The sequence below is a fragment of the Leiobunum rupestre genome, chromosome 2 (genome assembly GCF_980474605.1).
Source record: "Leiobunum rupestre chromosome 2, qqLeiRupe1.1.hap1, whole genome shotgun sequence".
Lineage (NCBI taxonomy): Eukaryota > Metazoa > Arthropoda > Arachnida > Opiliones > Sclerosomatidae > Leiobunum > Leiobunum rupestre.
Genome location: NC_143385.1, coordinates 62995016 through 63009400, shown reverse-complemented (window position 1 = coordinate 63009400; position 14385 = coordinate 62995016). Strand labels below are relative to the sequence as shown.

Genomic DNA, 14385 nt, shown 5'->3' with positions numbered 1-14385 from the left:
ATCGAGTAACTATGAAATGAAAATTTTATCATGGACACGTTTCGCGACTTTGATTGGCTCATAAACCACCTTAAAAACAAATCGGACCAATCGGAAGCTCTAAATTTATTGATTTTTGTAGCGTCTGCTTCATAAACGCTCGATAAACATTTTTGTCAATCGAAAACCACCGAAATTAAACGCATCATCAATTTCACACATACTGCTACTACTTACGTAGAAATATCCATTATGTTAACCAAATTTAACTTCTACTTAACCATCTTTGTATTCTTAATTTACTTCAACCTGCCTCTCTCTATTCATGGTCTCAAAGGAGCTGTACCTCTTGACTCCTGGACTTTTGATAAAGTAAACTCCTAACTTAAAGACTAAAAAACAAACGCAACTAACACAATCTAACAGGTCATAGAAAAATTTGAAGTTTCGTTGGTTAAATTCGATATAACCTATCCATATGGCGAAAAAGAAGATGAATATGGAAAAGTTGCAAATGCTAGTAAAAACACACCAAATTTGATGGTCGCAGAGGTTGGCGTGCAAGGTACCTAATATAACAAAATTAATTAACTATCTAGAATTTTGCTCATTTTTGTTTTCTATTAGATTATGGTGAAAGAGATAACAGTGACCTCTCGGAACGGTACAATGTAAAAAGGGACCATTTTCCAGTAATAAAACTTTTCCTAAAAGGACGCACAAATCCAATACCATACAATGGAGAGTTCAAAGCCGATCAAATCAAAAACTTCATAAAAAGACATACCTGTATACCAGACAAAAATAAAACCAACTTACCCCTAACTAATAACTACTTTTTACAGCAATTCATCTAGTTTTGGAAGGCTGCTTGTTTAAGTTTGATGTGATCTGCAATAAATTCATGAAGGGAGAGGCAATAGAGCGTGCTGCTCTGTTTAAAGAAGCCCAAGACTTGGCCAACACTCTAACTTTAGAAAAGGACAAGGGTCCTGCGGAAATTTATGTTAAGATGATGCAAAAGGTTATTGAGAAGGGCAATTCCTTCATCGCTACTGAAATTGACCGTGTCAAGAAGATCATGACCGAAAGGATGCCCGATACTAAGAAAGTGCAATTGCAAAGAAGGCTCAATGTACTATACTCATTTACTTATGACAAAGTCAAAGAAGAACTGTAAACTTTTGAAAAACCCACCTACTTAAAGCTTTTACTGTTTTTCAATAAATCACTAGTCAAAAGTTTTAAGTTGCCAGTCATATCTTAATCTCATTTAATCGCACTTGTGCAATATGATAGCTAACACCTTTTTTTATAATGTTTGTGAAAATTTGTGATTAAAGTTTTATTTACTGCCATGTTCTTAAGTCTTTGTTATTTCTAATTTGTACCTTTGATAATTAGTCCTTACTGTCTTAAAATTTTTCTTTGAGAACAAACTTATGGTGTCTACCAAAGGCCTTAGACACCAAAAAAATTTCTTTAATTAAACAAATTTTAAACCCAAAAAAAAAGGAGTTACGCCTTGGTATGCAGAATATGACCAATTGTTTTTGACAAATTATACAAAGTTAATTTAAATTCACTTTATTAATAACTGTTTAATGGAATTTAGGAATAACATTTAAGATGTAATTAATGTTGGATGATTAAAGTGATTTATACTGGTCCTCAAGCATTGAGTTAAGCCTTGGCCCCACAAAAACAAAGCGCCTTGGCGTCTTTATGAATAAATGTATATAAAACTAGCCATATCAGGATCTTAAATTGGCGTTTGTATAAAAATAGCACCTTAAATCTTATTTTCATAAAAGTATTTTCACTTGATAAAATGCGATTCAGGTTACTACTGTTCACCAGTTTCAGAGTCTTTACTACCTGGAGTATCCGTTGTTTCTGTCGTTTCCTTGGAACTTACAGTTTGGTCCTTTTTTGTCGGAGATTCTTCTTTTGATTCACTCGATGTATCTTTTTCACTGGATTTATCTTCTTTCACTTCACCATTTTCTTCTGTGGCATCTTCCACTGTTAACTCCGAAAGTTTTTTAGCAATTTCTTTTTCATCTAAAATAAAACAGTATTTAGCGAAGTGTGCAAAAGTTTGTTTTAAAACCATTAAAATTGAAAATCAGTCCATGACGTAAAACAGCATGAAGATTTGTACACTCAGTCCGCCCGTCGACAATGTCATCATTTATAATTAATGGGTAATGTCTATTATAAAAAATACTCAACTATCTTCAAGCGGGCCTTTAACTAAGGCTGAAAATTCAATTCCCTTTTCAAATGCTGCTTTGAATTTTTTTGCATCTGTTAAATTTGTTTTATTAGTATGAATAGTGACTTGAATCAGCATAATAAATACTTACTGTCTGTATTTGCAAATCTGATAGCAAGAAGTTCAGCTTTAAGCTCAAGATCTGCGTAATCAGCCATTGTACTCCAAACCCAAGCACGATCACTTCCACAATTTGGTTTAAGCTCCATGTAAGGTTGGACTAAAAAAAATTAGAAAATTATAGAAACTGATTTGAGATTAAAGAGTATAAATAGGGATAATAATAATAATAACCTAATCAGATAATTATAGACAATTCAGCACAAATTTTGTACACATCAGTCCGCCCGTCGAAATTATCATCACATAATAAAACATTCCAATCCAAGTACACAATATACTTACTTAAATGATTTGCACATATCTTCAACGTTTTGTCTCGTCTCATTAGTAACCTAACAACATTTGTTTCTTTATGCTTTAATATTTTGACTTCTCCAGTTCCTCGTTCCTTCCATTCTCCAGGTGTTTCTGCACTATCAAACCTGAAAAGTTTAGCTCGTCTACAACGGCACACAAGCGGATTTATTAGAACAAGTTAGTCATTAATCTACTTCTCAACTTACATTTTAATAAGCTCTTCTTCCTCCTCTTCTAATGTTTTGGATTCGATCAATGGTAACTTAACAATGGGTTCAAAGTGAATATCAGGACTCGGAAGGGTCTCTTCCTAAAACAATGATATCCATTAGTTTTAATATAAAACTTATTGAGATTTAAATTTTCTAATTGAGTCGTAATGACAATCAGATTTTAAATGACATTCAGCACTAAGTTTTGTACACTCAGACCGCCCGTCATTGTTTATCATCAGATGGAATTGTTATTTGTTAGGCTTAAGCAAGATATGAATTTTACCATATTAAGTCAAATAAAGGCTTGACAACTAAGATATTAATATTTTCGAGTAATTGGCATAGGAAATTATTTAATGTTATAGCCTTTTTACCTGTTCTTCCGACATTATTCGTGATTAAAGTCGATTAAATTTTCCAAAACTAGCCCGGTGTATAAGACAACAAAAAGACGGACGAACTCCAGAGCGCGCCAAAAAAATCTAGCAACTAGCAGCAAGTTAACTTAAAACCAGTGTTGCCACTCTATGATTTACAAAATGCCAAGATCGAGCTCGAAGAAATGCCAAGCGCGAAATTTGAAAGCAGAAATGAAAATTAAGCGTAAAAAATTTATTTATACAGGTCACCGTGTTTAATAAAAAAAAAGGAGTGGGCTCAATTTGACTAAAAATCATCAAAAAAAATATATTTGTAATCGCGACCGAAACGGTTCTAGGTGGCGTTGCGGTGCCGACCTTTTTTAGCCACTTATTGTATAATATGTAGCATCAACCAGAGCGAAAAATGGGTTAAAGGGATCCCTCACTCACAACAGGGGAAGGCATAGGGGTCACAAAAAAACTGGTTTTGAAGCACACTGCAAGTCTGGATTTTATGTTACCCCTATGCCTCCCCCTGTTGTGAGTGATGGATCCCTTTAATTTTGGAATCGTTTCCGTTCTGTTGTACATTGAAATAATAAAGCGTGTAATACCAAGAACAACAATACCTTTTCATAAACGTACGCGTCGGTTTAAAACTTTATTTTTCAGTAACGTCTGCTAACAGAGGCGAAGCTAAGACCCCGAGCCCCCCTCCCGAGAAAGTCTTGTCGGGGTTTTAGCTGGATTTTAGCATATTATTTGATAGGGATTTAGGGCCCCCTGAATACTTGGGGTCCTTCCGCATTGCTATCTACGTGGCTGTCTGCTAATGCGCTATGTCTTAAAGATTTAGTGAAAAAAAAAAAAACTAGATATAGCACACCATGACATCCGTCCCGGGCGTCACCCCATGCTATGATATCCGCCCCGGGTGTCACCCATGCTAGCTACGCTACTGGACAGCGGTCAATGCCACCTATAAACGTTCCTTATAAAGACATCACGCTGCCTTATTCATAGATCATATATCTATGGCCTTATTTCCAAAACCACGTAACTTTGTACAAAAATCTTAAGAAGATACGTAGTTTTGGAAATAAGGTATCTCCCCTTATTTCTTTTATTTTGTATCAAAATTTAAAAAAAAAATACGTTTTCTCGAAGAAAATCCTAGGGATAATTAAAAAACCTAAAACCGAAAAAAAAAACAAAGTAAAATACCAAAGTGTGAAAAAAAAAATACCCAGATGCCAAGATCGATCTTAAAATTCCAAGATCTTGGGATAAATGCCAAGGAGTGGCAACATTGCTTAAAACTAGTTGTAGTGTTGCACTGTGACTAAACTTGGTACTCTATTTCATGGAATATTTTTATTACCCTCTCTTCAGTACACTATATCCATAGAAATCTCATAGGTAACTAGAATGCTGCCGTGTAACTGGCAAATGGGCCAAACGCCGTGGCAGACGATAGCCAGATCTCAGCCAATCAGAGCTCAAAGAGTGGTTCTGCCAAGAATTTAATGTCACCAGAGAGAATGACGTCACCTATCTCCCGCTATAGTAGCGGATTCAAGGAGGATTATTATCCTCCTTGACGGAACCACTCTACGGCCTCTCATTGGCTGAAGGTTCAAGGCGAACTGGCGTCAAGCTCGGCCGTAGGCGGCAGCATTCTAGTTACCTATGAGATTTCTATGACTATATCTCAGCAACAATCGAGCTACTGTAAACCAGGGTGCGTCTAGTCTGTCAGAAGCTCAAAAATTTTTCATTCTGAAAAACTAGACACGTTTTCTGACCGAAAATATAATTTTTGGTTCTTTAGTTCTTTAGTTCACTATTTGCTTAACAAAGGGTCAAAGACTCATCACGTCAAGACAGGGATTTTAGCATATGTAACATAATTACTCATAAGTATGCCACTAGCTCTATTTCTTCACTAACAGTTTGTTTCACAGATATTGCGTCATCCGTACCCTACGTAATATTTGACGTCATATTTGATGTCATATTTGACGTCATCGAATCTCAAATGTCGATAATGCCGTCGCCCAATTAGCTCTACGTCTGATAAACCGACGGCCATTATTTTAATAAACAAACCGGTTTGAACAACCAAGGCTTAGTAGCTAAAATGAACTATAATATAGTGTCAAGTTCTGTTAATGTAATTAATTTGCAAATTAATGAAGTTCTTGGAGACTCACGTTCTAAAATAGTTGAAATTCAGGTTGAGCTTTTCCGGGGCATCTACAAGGTTGGAGTATTTGCAGATTCTTTTCAATCTTTTGAGCCTAGGCCCAAATCTTCTAGGCTTGATATGGGTTTTAATAACGCTGGTGGAATATTCGACTTCGACGACTTTTTCCATTTTCGGAAAGCGATCACTTATTGATAATTTTCCCTAACCTTTAATTTTTCTAAATTACTCATTATTTAACTTCATCCGCACAAACCGAGCGAGTTTATAAATTTCAATAAAGCTACATTGAACTGACTAAAATTCCGACGCAAAAAATTCCTTCTAAATTTAGAGGTTTTCCATTGGCTTAAATAAATATGTTAGTAGCCAATAGTGTGACTCCCAAAATTACTAGGATGAATAAAAAGGTTAAAATCTAACGTAGTCCATCTTTTTACTGGCTCGTGGTGAAACAAACCGTTAGTGAAGATTTTTGAATGGAATAAAGGTACAGTGGCATACTTATGAGTAATTAAGTTTCATATGATTTTAGTCATGCACTTCAAAGTACGCAGCGAGCGCTTTCCGAAACCGAGCACGCTGTGGGAGAACCTCCAGATGTTCAGGGAGGGAGTTTCAGTCGCGGACAGAAGACGGCAGGTAGGAGTGCTTTCGCGTTGCGAGATGAAAACCTGGAAGAATGTACGTGGCATTTCGGTTGCCTCTTGGGGGGCGGGACCACGACGATATAGTTTTGGATAGTGGAGTAAGTGCCCCACAGGCCACGGACCTTCAATATAGTATATAGTATAGGTATATTGAATGTCCGTGCACAGGCGTTGTGAATCACGCTGTTGACGAGAGTGAGACGTCGCAGGCGCCTTCTAGTGGATAGGGATGTCCACTTGAGGTTGTCTAGTATGCGGGTGATACTGAAACTCCAGGAGAACCCAACGCTAGATGCGAACCTAGCAGCCCGCCGCTGGATTGTTTCAATTTCATGAAGACTGCTGGTGGAGTTTGGGGACCAGACGGTTGGCAGTATTCGCGGGTAGGCAGAACGTACGTAGTTATACCTAAGGTTTTCTTGGCGAATGAGCAGTGTGCCAGGTGGCACCTCACAAGTTCTAAGGAACGCGCAGTCCAAGACGTTATGTGGCCAATGTGAGTGTGCCACTCGAGGGTAGGCGTTAAGGTCACTCCTAGATATTTGTGGGACGTGACCTGCTGGAGGGGCTCACCGCCCAGGAAGTAAACTGCGGCATGGGAGGGGCAGCTGCGGTTGTGGAGCGATAGGACTGTGCACTTCCTAGTCGCGCTCCAATCCTCAATTTTAGAAAGGTCAGATTGGAGTGTGGCACAATCTTGGTTAGTGAAAATTTCCCGAGAGAGAGAGCAACATCATCCGCAAAGACGTAGAGGGTCGAGACGACGTTGTCGCCAAGATCATTGATATAGATGATGAACAACAAGGGTCCAAGGACGGACCCCTGTGGAACACCCGAAGACGCGGGATACCACTCCGACCGGGCACCGGGAACCACCACTCGGAATTTTTTGCCTTCTAAGTACGCAGAAATCCAGTTAAGGCTACGCCCTTTGATACCGTAAGAGTGGAGTTTAATTTTGAGGAGTTCGTGGGGAACTGAGTCGAAAGCCTTTCGGAAGTCCAGGAAAACGATATCAACCCTCCCTGCTCTCTCAAGCCCAGATGTCCAGTCCTCAACGCAGCACAGCAGCTGGGTTTCAGTGCTGAAACCGGACCGGAAACCGTGTTGGTGGGGACGAATTTGGTCGTGCCCATAGACAGGGCCGTGTTTAGAGGTCTCACGGCCCCGGGCGAAATGCATGGGTGAAACTGAGTGTAGCGGCCCTCCGGTATATACATCCCTATGGTAAAATTTTAGCGGCCCTGGGCGACCGCCCTGCTTGCCCCCCCCCCCCCCCCCTAAGCACGGCCCTGCCCATAGATAAAATAACTTCGTATATAGATAGGAAACTTCATGTTGTAGATGTGACGCCAGAATTTTGGCCAAAATCTGGTGGCGGCACCCGAATAACATTATTTGGTGAAGTTCGCACTACTCGTAGTCCGTACTAGAACCTTGGTGTAACGCAATCCCAATTGCAAAGGCTTAAGCGAGCTTTATGTATTAAAAGTACTTTTTCTTGAACTGAGAGCAAATTTAAAAAATAGCACTAAAGAAATAGCATTCAGTAAATATTTCAAGTTTGTTTTAAACGCTATTTCTGGTATATTTGAAGACATTTACCTTGTAAAATACGTTTATTCCCAAAACTCCGACCTCAAATTCCTCATTGAAGTTTACTATCTATGTACGAAGTTATTTTATCTATGGTCGTGCCTGTTTAGATGGGCTGTAATATCAGATTTGTGATTCTTAGCCAAATAGTCAGAATAGCTTGCCGACAGAATCAAAATGGCGGGTTGTAGTGCTTCCAGGCTGCTGATATTGATGTGAAACTATACGATTCCAAAACTAATATAAATTATATTTAACGTGTAAAACAGTGGGAATACGAAAGAATGGTGAATGGTATGTAATATTTCGTCATTATTGATGATCGATTTTTATGTTTAAAATTTATTTTAGTACCTACTCATTTAAAATTGTGCTCTAGAGCCAAGGCCTTTGTTTATATTTTTTAGGTGAATTTTATTTGGCAAATAATTCTTAGTAAAAAATATTTTTGTTTTATGTACCTGTTCCTGCCATTGTTACCGATGCTCTACTACAAGCTTAGTTTTGGCTTTTTGAGCAGCTCTCTCTAGAATAAATAAATAAATAAATAAATAAAGTCTGTTTCGAATCGTACGCTAAGAATTTTTCTGACTCAGAAAAAATCTTTTTGTCAGAACTCAGTATGACAAACTAGACGTGCCTTTGGTTTTGCATCAAAATAACAGGGCAACGCCATTTTATACAAAATATGACCGGTGGTTGTTTATAAGGAAAGATAATATAAATACGTACCCTAGATTCGAAATCAAGCTCATTACGCGCTAACGCAGGCTCTTACTGAGTTCCCGGTGGAAGTCGGAAAAATCTACCTCCATGGAGGTGGCAGCGCTACCGCCATCTAGTTAAAACGTGAAGTTTTACCGAAAATTGTGCCGTGGTTTTTGACTTGCGGTTTTCAAGATACCAGATATTTTTTGCGTTATATTGTTTTAAAACAATTGACGGATATTGAAATGACGTTTTAGCGCGCGACACTACAGGTACATGTCTTGGGCACACAGCCTTCTTTGCGTGCTTTTTTGACCACAACATGAGCAAAATGAATTTTAAAAGCCGTCAATAATGGATCATACCTTTAGCTCTAAAAAGTTTTCTTAACCAAAGAAAACTGAAGGTGAGTAATATAATCTTGAGATATCTATTTAAATTTTATGCTTTCATCATTAATGTATCATAAACACGTTTATGCTTTTATTAAACAATTCTAATGCACTATTTCATCTTAAATATTAATAGGAGTAATATTTGACGAAAATTCTATCAACAAACATTTAAATAAGATTTTGGAAAATGCATCGAAACTGATGTCGTTACAAAAAGAGGAGATTGAAGAACGGGACATGCCATTTGTGAAAGTGAATAATTGCATGATTAATATTTCAGCTTATGCGTTTCTCAAATGCTCTTGTTTATATAGACTTGCTTTGGAGATTTAAGGGAACATCATATAACTGGTTTTACGGATGAAGTTGTAAGTTATTTATCAATATTTTCAGTTGTTCCGAGTTTTCACTCACAAGGAGATATAAAATGGAAATTTTCCCATTGAAAATAACATGGGATTTGGACCGATTCCAAGGGTGAAAGATTTTAAAAAATTGAAAAATTTTAAAATACCATAATTTTTTTACTGACTTTACACACATTTTGCCACCGAACTTTGGAGCCCCTTTAAGTGGAATGGGTCGTGGTTGAGGCTAAGTGTATCTGAGATTAGCAATACCTGGGATTTTTAAGATAAACCTTGACGGTTTTACAAATAGCCATTGGAGGGTTTTGTGTATTTCAAATAGGGATGAATAAAATTTGGTTATATATATATAATACAGGGTGTCCACTAAAAAACGATCCTGGGCGAATATCTCAGAAACCGTTGTATCTAGGAATTTAAAATTTTTATGTTACGTAGCTCCAATTAGAAATTATAATTTCAAAACTTATTTCAAGTTATTAATACATAAAATGTGACGAAGAACAACTTTCTAATTGGAATTTTTGCTCTAAACCTAATGGTTATCGAGATAATTTTAGTATGACCTTGAAGACGTGGTTCAAGGTCATACAATTTTCCAAATATTAAAATCTCCTACCATGATGCGATTGTCTAGCAAATTTCGATAATGTAGCACGAATTTTTTTGGAGTTATTAGCGCTGTCTTGCAATTTTCCCTTTTACGACCTTTGTGATTTTGGTAAAATTTGTCTCGACTTACTATTGGTCGAATCCGATCATGGTCACGATATGTAGGCATAAAACGTGATGGGGAACACTTTTCTATTTGGAACCAACTTTATAACACTTACGGTTCTCGAGATCATTATTCTTTGGCCCCCTGCACGAGCTACGTAACATAAAAATTTTAAATTCCTAGAGAAAACGATTTCTGAGATATTCTCCCTGGATCGTTTTATAGTGGACACCCTGTATATACAGGGTGTTAACTAAAAAACGATACAGAGCCAATTACTCAAAATGTGTTTTAGGTAAGAATTTGAAATTTGCAGGTTACATAGAGGGTGCAGGGGGACAAATGCCAATAAAAATTTCAATGACCTTGAACCAGGTCAAATTTTATCTCGAGAACCATTAGGATTAGAAAAATGGTTCCAATTGGAAATGTGTTCTACGTTTCATTTTACGTCAAAACAGCTAATTTGACCAATGGAAAGCCGATCAAAAACCATAAGGTCGTGTGTGGTATTCTACTCAAGACACGACATTTAACGGCTTATAAATCGAAAACTACCAGATCTAATGAATCAAAATTGTCGGGACACTCTAAACTAAGTGGGGAAGTTCAAAATTTGTAACTTTTGATGACCTTGAAACATTAGTTCAAGGTCATTTAAAATTTAGTAGTATTTTTATTAACTTTTTTGAGTTTAAATGTTTTAAACACAAAAGAAACGAAACAAGTAATTGAAATAAATAAGCAACTAATAAACGTAAGAATTATTTACAAATAATTTAAATAAATAAATAATGAAAAAACTGAAGATTAACTTTCCCAATTCTGCCTGAGCTTCTCTGGTACTACGGCGGGGATTTGCGTTAAAATACGCTAAGACATCGACGTCTAAGTTTTGTGGTCCTTTACTATTAAAAATACTTGGTACGTCTTAAATTAATTAATTAACGTTTATTTTGGAGTTTTATTGGTTTATTTACCTCGGGTAAAAGGTAATTTAACTTTAAAAACCTTGGCGCGCATTTTCGTAATTGGAACCATTCTCCTAATCCTAATGGTTCTCGGGATAAATTTCGAATGACCTTGAACTAATGACACAAGGTCATCATAAGTTACAAATTTTGAACTTCCCCACTTAGTTTAGAGTGTCCCGACAATTTTGATTCATTAGATCTGGTAGTTTTCGATTTATAAGCCGTTAAATGTCGTGTCTTGATTAGAATACCACACACGACCTTATGGTTTTTGATCGGCTTTCCATTGGTCAAATTAGCTGTTTTGACGTAAAATGAAACGTAGAACACATTTCTAATTGGAACCATTTTTCTAATCCTAATGGCTCTCGAGATAAAATTTGAATGACCTTGAAGACCTGGTTCAAGGTCATTGAAATTTTTATTGGCATTTGTCCCCCTGCACCCTCTATGTAACCTGCAAATTTCAAATTCTTACATAAAACACATTTTGAGTAATTAGCTCTGTATCGTTTTTAGTTAACACCCTGTATAATATTTCATTATTTTTTTTGTAAACCTCAATTTATTTATTTATTTACAAGGAAGGACTGCTAAGCTAAATAAGCTTGTAGGATAGAAAAACCAGAATAATAAAAATGGTAGTAAAATAAAATGCAGGAAAAATTGATACGATACATCAGAGGAGGGCAAAAACATAGAATAACAAATTAAGAATGAATGAAGGGTTGATAGGAGATGTTGGCGAGCGTGTTGTCGAAACGTCTGGCGCGTAGTACACTCAAATGTTTTTCTAGGGAGAGAATTCCAGTTAGAGATACAGTGGAAGGAAAAGTGGCACTGTTGAAGTTTTGATTTGACGCGAGGTTTGGTTATTTTAGCACAATGACCCCGGGTACGGCGTAGAGAGTCAAACTGAAATAGGGTCGAGGGGCTGATGGCTGATTTGCCTGACTAAATGTTCCAAACTTGGACAAGCTCGATCACGGCATCTTAGAGAAGGGGTGGATCAAGCTTGAGGTGGTCGTCGCGGTCGTCAGGGGTTAGGTTGTCAATACCTCTGGTAAGTTTAGTATAACGGTTGTGGGCCTTCGTAAGGTTGGCTTGGTCACAGAGGGAAGTTGGACTCTAGATCTCAGAGGCGTAGTTAATATGTGTGAATATTAGGGCATTGTATAGAGTACGAATGAGGCGTGGCGAGTGATAGAAGAAGTTTCGACGAGTTGATTCGTTTAACGATTCTGGTAGTGTGGTTCCCAAAGGTCAAGTAGGGATCGACCCAAACACCAAGGTCGCGTATGGGGAATCCAAAAGTGAAAGTGGCACTCCGGTCAAGGTATAAGCCAAGTTGTAATTGTAGCGGTCGAGATGGTTGATACCACATTTAGACACATTGAAGGCCATGCCGTGTTCTGTTTGCCCATCGGGCTACTGCGTCAAGATCAGTTTGCAGGCAATCATGATCTTCGGGTGATGCAACAGGGGAAGCCAATTTAGAGTCATCCGCAAATAAGTAAATACATGCATGTTGCACAACGCTAGGCATTGAGTTTATGAATACTGAGCAGGACAGGTCCAAGCACGCAACCTTGAGGGACTCCACTAAGAGCGGTACGAGGACCAGAGGTTTGGCCTTGAAGGACGACAGAATGTTGGCGGTCCGTCAAGAACATGGAGAGCCAGATAAGGGCCATGTCGTCGACGCCGGCTTCTTATAGTACTTCTATGAGTTTCTGGTGAGGGATGCTGTCGAAAACTTTACGAAAGTCTAAATAGATGACATCAACGGGATTTCCGTCATCCAATCAGGTAGTCCAGTCGTTGGTTGCTGATAGCAGGTTGGAGGTGCATGAGTGTTTGGGGTGGAAGCCATGTTGGGAGGGATGGAAGAAGTCAGTGTCTGTCAGGAAAGTGCACAATTGAACGTTTGTTAGGTGCTCACTGACACGGGCAACATGGCACGATAGTTCGTGGGGGCGGTCTTCAAGCCTGCTTTAAAAATTGGGGTGATGTTGGCACACTTCCAGACTTGCGGAATTTCGCCAGTTGCGAAGCTTCTGGTGATGATTAACGAGAGGAGGTACGCCAAGGTGGCAGCGAGTTGCTTTAATAGGTTTGGCCTTAATAGTCAGCGCCAGCAGCTTGGTGGACATTGAGTGCAGGTAAAATTAGAGAAAGTTCGAGGTGTTGTCGCGGAAGGGTCGGTCTTCTGAGGCCGGTGCGTAGCAGTGGGAGGTGCGGTGGCAGTGTTGGAACTGACTTCCAGAAAGTGGTCATTTAAGACTGTAGCCATGGACTTCGGGTCGGAACGCGAAACGCCATCTGGACCCTTCATTTCTGTAATGACGAATTTGGATTTACGGAGTCTATTTACATGGCTGAAGAATGCCTTCGGTTTACTGGCGATTTGGGTAGTAAGGTGATATTCGGACATCCACTTAAAGTTCCTGAAAGTGTTTGTAGTGGCATTACGGGCCTTTTGATACGCAGTGTAAGCATCATCAACCTGAGAATGGGGATAGTGCCTAGATTTTGATTGGACACAACGGCGCCAGTTGTATAATTTCTGGATCACTCAAACCACGCGGGAAAATGGGCCGGTTGAGGTTGTTGCTGTTTGCGGAAGGGGATGAAGAACTCAATGCCTCTAGCAAGGGTGTCTAAAAATTCAGTCCAACAGAGTTCCACATCATTGTGCGCAAGTTCCTCATCCAAGTTAAATTTCGTTAGGCAATGCATGAATCGTTCGTAATCGCCATTGAAAAAATCCCCGAAGATTCAAATTGGTTGGTTGGCCAGCTTAAATAGAATGACATTGTGGGTTTAGCTGTGAAAGGTCGTAAGTTAAGTGTTCGGTCGTAGTGAAGACCAGGTCCAGTACTCTAGGCCTCTGAAACAGACGGCCCAAGCGGGTGAAGTCGTGGACATGCTGAAACAGGTCAGTGACGTGGTCGAGGAAGATTTTGGTGGCTTCATCGGCACCAGGGACGGTTATCTCTAAAGGCCAGGTGATGTTGCGGTAATTTAAGTCACCCAGGAGAACAAGTTTGGCTTTAATCGCGGTACAGTGGTGAGTTACAGTGTTGAGCAAGGTGACTACTTCGCTGTGGTTAACGTAGGAAGGGGAGCGGTCGACTAAGCAGAAATCTATAGTCGAGGCCGGGAAGCAGCACCGTACCGTTACAAAGTCCAACCCACTATGTATGTGTAATTTACAAGACTCATTTAACTTGGTTCTAATACCGCGGATTAGCCAATGGGCTAAGTAGGCTTAAGCCTAGAGCCGCAAGTCCGCAACTTGAAAAAATGAACTTAATGAAAGGGCCCAGAGACGAAGCTAGAGAGAGCAAGATAAGATGGGCTCTAATAATACTTAAGCCTAGGGTTCCTGGTGGTAGTTAATCCGCCACTGGACCCGACCCGAAATTGAATGACAGCAAGAATTTAGCATGTCCCCAAATCGGGTTAAACCCGACCCGACCGCAAGCCTACCCCAAACGCTAAGCTTAATTCCAC

General features: G+C 38.9%; 2 protein-coding genes across 2 annotated transcripts; one reads left to right on the top strand and one right to left on the bottom strand.

Moving 5' to 3' along the window:
* The first annotated feature begins 51 nt into the window (after window positions 1-51).
* wbl (endoplasmic reticulum protein 29-like protein wbl) lies at window positions 52-1341 on the top strand. Its single transcript, XM_090166042.1, has 4 exons — window positions 52-351; window positions 406-544; window positions 607-768; window positions 825-1341. The coding sequence occupies exons 1-4, from the start codon at window positions 232-234 to the stop codon at window positions 1157-1159; spliced, it is 756 nt and encodes a 251-aa protein (XP_090022168.1). The 5' UTR covers window positions 52-231; the 3' UTR covers window positions 1160-1341.
* Window positions 1342-1550: 209 nt separating this feature from the next.
* LOC149958687 (ran-specific GTPase-activating protein-like) lies at window positions 1551-3368 on the bottom strand. The gene is made up of 6 exons (XM_090165004.1): window positions 3267-3368; window positions 2884-2987; window positions 2663-2820; window positions 2349-2477; window positions 2215-2289; window positions 1551-2043 (listed from the first exon to the last, which is right to left on the bottom strand). Exons 1-6 carry the CDS (start codon window positions 3279-3281, stop codon window positions 1826-1828), a joined length of 699 nt encoding a protein of 232 aa, XP_090021130.1. The 5' UTR covers window positions 3282-3368; the 3' UTR covers window positions 1551-1825.
* Window positions 3369-14385: the final 11017 nt, after the last annotated feature.